At 42.5% G+C, this 7635-nt stretch overlaps 1 protein-coding gene across 1 annotated transcript in view; it reads right to left on the bottom strand.

Moving 5' to 3' along the window:
- Positions 1 to 867: 867 nt before the first annotated feature.
- LOC130605880 (zinc finger protein 423-like) overlaps positions 868 to 7635 on the bottom strand; it is a 53258-nt gene continuing 46490 nt past the window's right edge. The window contains exon 2 of the mRNA XM_057421693.1: positions 868 to 1091. Coding sequence (XP_057277676.1) covers positions 868 to 1091 — 224 coding nt within the window. The remainder of the gene's footprint in view (positions 1092 to 7635) is intronic.

Below are 7635 nucleotides of genomic sequence, written 5' to 3'. Positions count from 1 at the left end.
TCCTCTGCAGACCAGAGTGAGACAGGGAAGGATGATCTCAGGGTGGGAGTCAGACTGAGCCAAAGCCCCTGCTTGACCCTTCCTCCCTTCCTGTACTCTGTTCCCTGTATTTTTTCTTGGTTGAGCATCATTTTCCTTATGCTCAAAAAGAAGAGCGGAAAACATGGACTAATTACCAAACAAATTAAGTGGCCAGGAAAGAATATGCACTCAGGAGAAAGATGATGGGATACTGCTGCACCAGAGGAGAAACTAACCCTCCTGCCCTCCACCTGCCCGTCAGCTGGAACAGTAACTGCCTAAAAATACTGTAAATGAGTGCAAAAGAAAAATTGATGGCAGAGTATTCAATTCCAGGAAGGTGAAGAGTAACAATCTCTGATTTAAACACATATGAACATATCCTGTGCTCCCCCTCCTAAGATTTTATTTAATCTTCAGTAATATCTGGAAAGCTTTTTACTACCCCTGTAAATTGGCTTAGCATGCTCTGCAGAATACGTGCTGCTACCGCCGGCCATGGAAAGGCAGCCTTGTAAAAGCAAGATATGTTGCAATTCTTCACACCAATGCTCTGAGCTTGGTCTTATTTTACGGAAAGTAAAATCAAGATCAGCATAGGCTGATATCATCCTCACTTCCATAAAATTCAAAAGGCAATGTAATAATAACCTAGAGAGAATGGTGCATTTTTAGGGTGGAATTATAAAACTCGCACTGTGAATTTTTATCTCAGAAATCGTCATGTTCTTTTATGGGGTTCAGAGGCCTTTCTTCCTGGGAGTTGTACACACTTCAGTCATTTAGCTTTTTTAATCTTCTTACATTTGGAGAGAGGGAAAAATACCCTGACTGAAACTTTTAGCATTATAAAACCCACAACATTTTACCTCCAGGACAGTTGTGTGCCCTGTGTTCAGTCAGGTCTGCCAGTAAATTGAAATCCTGCTGACAGTTATCGCAGGTGTAAACTGACTCATCCTCCATGTCTTCATCTTCCTCACTTCTCTCTTCCTGGCTCATCACACTGTTCCTCTCTTCCAGGGCCTGGCTGTCCTTTGCTTTGCTCTCCAGCTCTCCTCCCAGTCCACCTGCCAACAGCAAGAACATCTTCTAAGTTTGAAAGGTCTGAAAAATAAGAGCTTTAAGAAGGATGTTGCACTTATTAAGATACATTTAATTACAGCAAATTTCACATTATTCCCGACACCTTTCATTATATTATGCGGTGCTTTTTATATCATGCGGTGCAACAATTCTCAAATGTATTCTTTGCTGCTTAGTGCAAATCCTGCAAACACTCTCTCCTCATCTTCTCTGGTGGGTGTATAGCAGGAGCCTCTAACTTTCTGTCATATAAAGTTGTTAGTGTTTTATCACTTAACCAGATTCTCAAAGCTTTTAAAATTGGCAAGATTAATTACAGCCCAGAAAAGGTATGTGCTGAATTTTAATTCTCAATGCTCTCCTTTCCTCGCTACCTCCAAGCACCAATATTAGTAGCAAGAAAAAAAAAAAGCTCTAGCTTAAGACCTCCAAAGCACATGTATATCCAGGATGTGAGAGATCCCTAAACTAACGAGAGGCACTTTGCTGGGCAGATGAACCTTGCATTGTGCCAGCCTAGCCAGGAGCCAACAGCATGACATCTGACCTTCAGCTCTCTCAGATACTCTTTATCTTCATCTGTGACTAGAGTGTGGGCTAGCACAAACATCTTTGCCAAAAAACCCTACAAATTTTCATGCACATTAGTGTTCAGGCAGAATGAGCTGTCTGGCAGCTCCAGAACTACCCTGGTGCAGGGACCGGACATGCTGGGGTCATGAGGTGGCAGGTCCACACATGGGGCAGCTGCCTGTCTGCTGGCAGTGGGGTGGGAGGCAGGGGCAGCTGGCCACAGCCAGTGCCCTCTGCATGCACTCAGTGGTCTCTCATGAGGGATGGGCTTGCAGCCACATCCTTGCAACTCCAGGACACCCCCTTGGCCATAGCAGATGCCTAAACACGCCTGAAGCCAGTCATGCCCAATGGCTCCATGCAGCACTGCAGCTCTCCAGAGAGGCAGCAGAGGTGAGAAAGCCCTTCTAAATCCCTTCTGCCCTTTCAGCAGTGAAGTCATCCACTAGAAATGCTGGCCATGCTGACTGGGCTTTGGTGACCAGCTCAAATGGAGGTGCCTGCACCTCTTACACATACATGTCCCACTGACCTGAGCAACACAGCTGCAATCACTACACCTGCCCCATTTCACCTGCCCCACGAGCATTCACATACTGAATAGACCCTGCTGGTAAGACAGGAACATTTGAGAAGTCATCCAGCTAAGTGAGATAGAACCACATGCTCTTCTATGGAAGAGATCCTCCTGGCACCATGCACTGGATGATCCTGAAAGCCTGGGAGCTGACCACAGCCAGGCAGGAGGGAGATGAAACCTTGTTGGTTGAGGATGCATTTGGGTTTTTAGCCATTAAGGAAACACCAACAAACAGAGATTAACTGTTTCTAAAATTAGATCAGAGCCAAAAAGATTAAGGACAACCAATTCTGAGAACATGAAACAAAGCTGAAAAACAAAATTTATTGAAGATGAAAATCGGCTACCACAAGCACTGCAGTTCAGACAAACACATTAGCACTCTGCAACCACTATCCAGCCAGAGCACAATTTATACCATCTTCTGTACTGTGCATGATAACATAATCAACTGGTGTAAAACACTGTGTAGCTTTCCATTGGAGCATTTGTAACAAGATGTACCCTTTGAATTGCAATGGAACCACTGAAAAAAAATGCCTGTTTGTGGTGTATCACAGCATGCTTCTTAGCAATTACCCGAACTGCACATTTTCAGGTTCTTTTAAATTATGCATATATTACTACTACAAAATTTCAATTAAGGGCTAGATATAACATTCATTTCAAACAAATAAGATATGCCACTTACACAGCAGCAACAAATCTAAGGATTTGGTTATAAAAAGTGTCATTCATTAAGCACTACATAATGTAAGTCATCACCTGAACTATGTTTATTCAATAAACAGCTGTCCGGCAAAGCTCATGCTTTATAGATTTTTCCTTAAATAAAAATGTATTGTAAATAAAAACCCCACATGATTCTGGTTCTCTTTCTACTACTCCTTGACCAAACATAAAGTCATAGAATCATAGAATAGTTAGGGTTGGAAAGAACCTTAGGATCATCTAGTTCCAATCCCCCTACCAAGGGCAGGGACACCTCACACTAAACCATGTCACACAAGTCTCCATTCAAACTGGCCTTGAATACTGCCAGGGATGGAGCATTCACAACTTCCCTGGGCAACCCATTCCAGTACCTCACCACCCTCACAGTAAAGAACTTCTTCCTTATCTTCAACCCAAACATCCCCTGTTTAAGTTTGAACCCATTACCACTTGTCCTATCATTACAGTATCAAGAGTCCCTCCCCAGCACCCTTATAGGCCCCCTTCAGGCACTGGAAGGCTGCTAGGAGGTCTCCACACAGCCTTCTCTTCTCCAAGCTGAACAGCCCCAACTTTCTCAGCCTATCTTCATATAGGAGGTGCTCCAGCCTACTTATCATCCTTGTAGCCCTCCTCTGGACTTGTTCCAACAGCTCCATGTCCTTCTTATGTTGAGGACACCAGAACCATATACAGTACTCCAAGTGAGGTCTCATGAGGGCAGAGCAAAGGGGCAGGATCACTTCCTTTGACCTGCTGGTCGTGCTCCTTTTGATGCAGCCCAGGATACGGTTGGCTTTCTGGGCTGCAAGCACACACTGCTGGCTCATGTTAATTTTCTCATCAACCAACACCCCCAAGTCCTTCTCCACAGGGCTGTTCTGAATCTCTTCTCTGCCGAACCTGTAGCTGTGCCTGGGATTGCTCCGACCCAGGTGTAGGACCTTGCATTTGTCTTGGTTGAATTCCATATGGTTGGCATTGGCCCACCTCACAAGCGTGTCAAGGTCCCTCTGGATGGCATTCATTCCTTCTACAGCATGTAAAAGTTCTGACTGGGCTGGGCCAGCCCTGTTGGCAGATCCTCTGGTGTTGACCAACCAGGTGGCTTTTGGTAAGTGTGTATCCCAGTGCTTGAAAGTCCCACCACCCATTGCTCTCAGTGTAGTTTTTAACAACTCATTTTACCATTCGATTTTCCCAGAGGCTGGTGCATGGTAAGGGATGTGATATACCCACTCAATTCCATGCTCTTTGGCCCAAATGTCTATAAGGTTGTTCTGGAAATGAGTCCCATTGTCTGACTCAATTCTCTCTGGGTTGCCGGCTGGGCTTAAACCACGACACACAGTCACAGGCATCACATGCAGAACAGATAATGCATGCAACTTGTTGCTTCGAGGTGCCTTGCTTTCACCTGAGTCCACCTATATCTCTATATGGTTATCTCCACATGGCACGGAGATATACCATACTTATATTTAGCTGCATGTATGCATGGTGTAATTGCCCCGTTTTCTCCAATGAAACCGAGACTTGGCCCTGTGTTGTTCTGCCTCCATGCAAACTCAACCACACTGCTAGCATGTGCATAGTAACTACCAGAACATATGTATATTTATATGGGCAGTCCTGGCTCCGTGTCCTCTAAGTGTAACCATTTACATCTCACATCTGACTTGAAACCCACCGGCTTTGCTCTGTCTATGATTTTTACATCACATTCACACACACAAACTCGCCCTACAACCCTGGTTTTCTTGGATTTCAAGACTTCTGTAGTATCCTTTAGACAACATGGTAGAGAAACCTTTTATTAAATGATGCCATTTCATTATCCATTCTAGCAGAAATCTCCTACAGGAACATTCAGATTAAGTTTGTTTATTCGGTCTCTAGTACCATGTCACTTTTAATCAGTTGTTAGTTTCATTACTGCTTAAGAAATTAGAAAGCAGTTTCCCTGTTCTTTATTGCTTTTTTAAGTTTAGTTACAGAAGGGCTATTAAACTTAGAAAACATACACACAGACATAACGTGCTAAATAAATTCCTCACTGTCTCTAACCAACTTTAACATTAGCTTTTTTAATAATTTTTAGGTTTATTTTCACTGAAAGACTGCTTGTAATTATTACTCATGTTCTCCCCAAACACTTATGTTACTAAAGTATGAAATGTCTTCTAACACAAAGACAGTTCTCTAGGAAGTAATTACAAAAATGCATTTGGGGTAATAATTTTATATTAACTGTCAGCAGCATCCATCTTCTGAAAAATCACCTGTTATGATGAAATTATTTGTGTGGAATTTGAAGGGACTGAAGACAAAGGAAAACTGCAGAAATGCATTAAACTGAAACTCCAGCTCCCTCATCAAGGGTCAGTTTATGTTTAAATCATTATCTTGAAGGCAACCCCACACCTTCAAAGGGGCTATTAGAAAGACAATTTCAATTTATGCACAAACTGTACTCAGTCTCTAGTTTTCGGTGTGGAATAATTTACACCCCCTTTTTAAGGAAATTTCTGAGCAGCTAATCAAAAAGATACCTGAAAATTATGGACTTTTATGAACCTTTCACTGATGACACTAAAAATACTTGCTAATGATTTATGTCTAGTAACAAAAAATAGTGGCTTCAAAACTGACCAGGCACATTAAAAAAATATCTGTGCCTGTAAGTGACAAGAATATATTTAATTAATGTTTCATAGTAACTTTTAGCCTGTAGGTTAATCCCTCACTCTTTAGGAAGACAAAATAACTCAGTGAAATTAAAAATAACAAAAAAAACCCCAAACTGAAATCCAGAAAGAGTGATTAAGCATCGCATCATTTTAAAAGCGTTCCTTTAACAGAATCAGAAAAGGAAATCACAAAAGAACCACCAAACAGTAAAATTTCCTCTTAATCATACCTGCAGGAAATGTTTTAGCCTTTCTAGTGCTTTTACTAAAATGATTTATATGTTACTATGTTACAAATGCATTTATACACAAAAAAGCAGACAGAGAGCTAAGTTGTTATTATTAATTTGCATGCAAGCAGCAGCGGGATTGTACTTTATAGCGTAACACCACACAGCTCTTCAGTGTTTGGCAACCAGTTTAATAGTATAAATATGGGATGTAAACACTTCTCCACCACAGAAAACACTGTAAGTGAATTTTAGAAAATGTAGTAAAGGCAGAGCATGGAGCAGACTGGAGTGTGCCAAGTATTCAGTTACCAAATCAGTTCCCAACTGCAGGACCCTGCCAGGTTATTGAACTCGCTCCACCCAGGGCACTTGCTTGGGAGCAGACACCACATTCCCCCAGCATGGCGATTAGGAGAGCAGCACCCCTCCTTTACACTGGGGTCTCCTTGGAAAGGACAGGCTTACACACAGGGGGAAGGTTTTGGTGAACTACAGCGGGATGTGGAGACAGAGGAGCCCAGTGGTTCATTAGCAGATGATGGAGCAAAGGAGGAAGGCACCTCTCCTGGGTGCATCTGACCCACAAAGCACGGCCTGCATCAGGGCAGAAAGTCACAGTCCTAGAAAGGACATCTTACTTTCTACCATGGCTCCCTTCTGCTCCATTTTCTACCAGGGATGTTCCACATTCAAGCACAGACAACAGTTGCCACAGCTTTTTCACAATATGAACACCTCACACATCTTCCAGTATCAAACAGCAATTTGCTTTGTAGATCCCTGCGGCATACAAATCAAATAGTGTGTTTGCACACAGCTATCCAAACTCTCTGCTATCATCTGCAGAAATATCCACTTACTCAAGACATATAATAGTTGTGCAACAGATTATCTGCCTCTGGAAACAAGACATTACTGTTCACTTTCAGATTCTTACAGTGCATCTGAATGGGAGTAACTGCCACCTTTAGTTCCAACAACAATCTTCAAATAAAAAAAAAAATCTAAAATTCATTTATATGCAGAAGGAAATTAGTATACAAGTATTAAATTCAAAGTGAATTGCACTTCATAAAAACATACCTTCGCTCTGTGACATGCAACTGTTGAAATAATACTAATAAAAGTCATGTAAACCTTCAGCACAAAGATGCCACTTTAGTTTTATTTAGGTACATGAATATTTTAATAATGTTTAACTTATTTTTCAAGACTGTTGAAGAAAAGTGTCCTGTTTCCAGCACTTCATGAAATCCCACTCACACCTAACATAGAATCACAGAATCATAGAATAGTTAGGGTTGGAAAGGACCTTAAGATTATCAAGTTCCAACCCCCTGCCATGGGCAGGGACACCTCACACTAAACCATGTCACCCAAGGCTCTGTCCAACCTGGCCTTGAACACCACCAAGGATGGAGCATTCACAACTTCCCTGGGCAACCCATTCCAGTGCCTCACCACCCTCACAGTAAAGAACTTCTTCCTTATCTTCAACCCAAACATCCCCTGTTTAAGTTTGAACCCATTACCACTTGTCCTATCACTACAGTCCCTAATGAAGAGTCCCTCCCCAGCATCCCTATAGGCCCCCTTCAGATACTGGAAGGCTGCTATGAGGTCTCCACACAGCCTTCTCTTCTCCAGGCTGAACAGCCCCAACTTTCTCAGCCTGTCTTCATACAGGAGATGCTCCAGCCCCTGATAATCCTTGTGGCCCTCCTCTGCACTTGTTCCA

This window comes from Pezoporus wallicus, unplaced genomic scaffold, assembly GCF_028554395.1.
Source record: "Pezoporus wallicus isolate ANWC-B61680 ecotype Strahan unplaced genomic scaffold, APGP_CSIRO_Pwel_v1 contig_6700, whole genome shotgun sequence".
Classification (NCBI taxonomy): domain Eukaryota; kingdom Metazoa; phylum Chordata; class Aves; order Psittaciformes; family Psittacidae; genus Pezoporus; species Pezoporus wallicus.
This window is presented reverse-complemented; position numbering and strand designations above follow the sequence as displayed.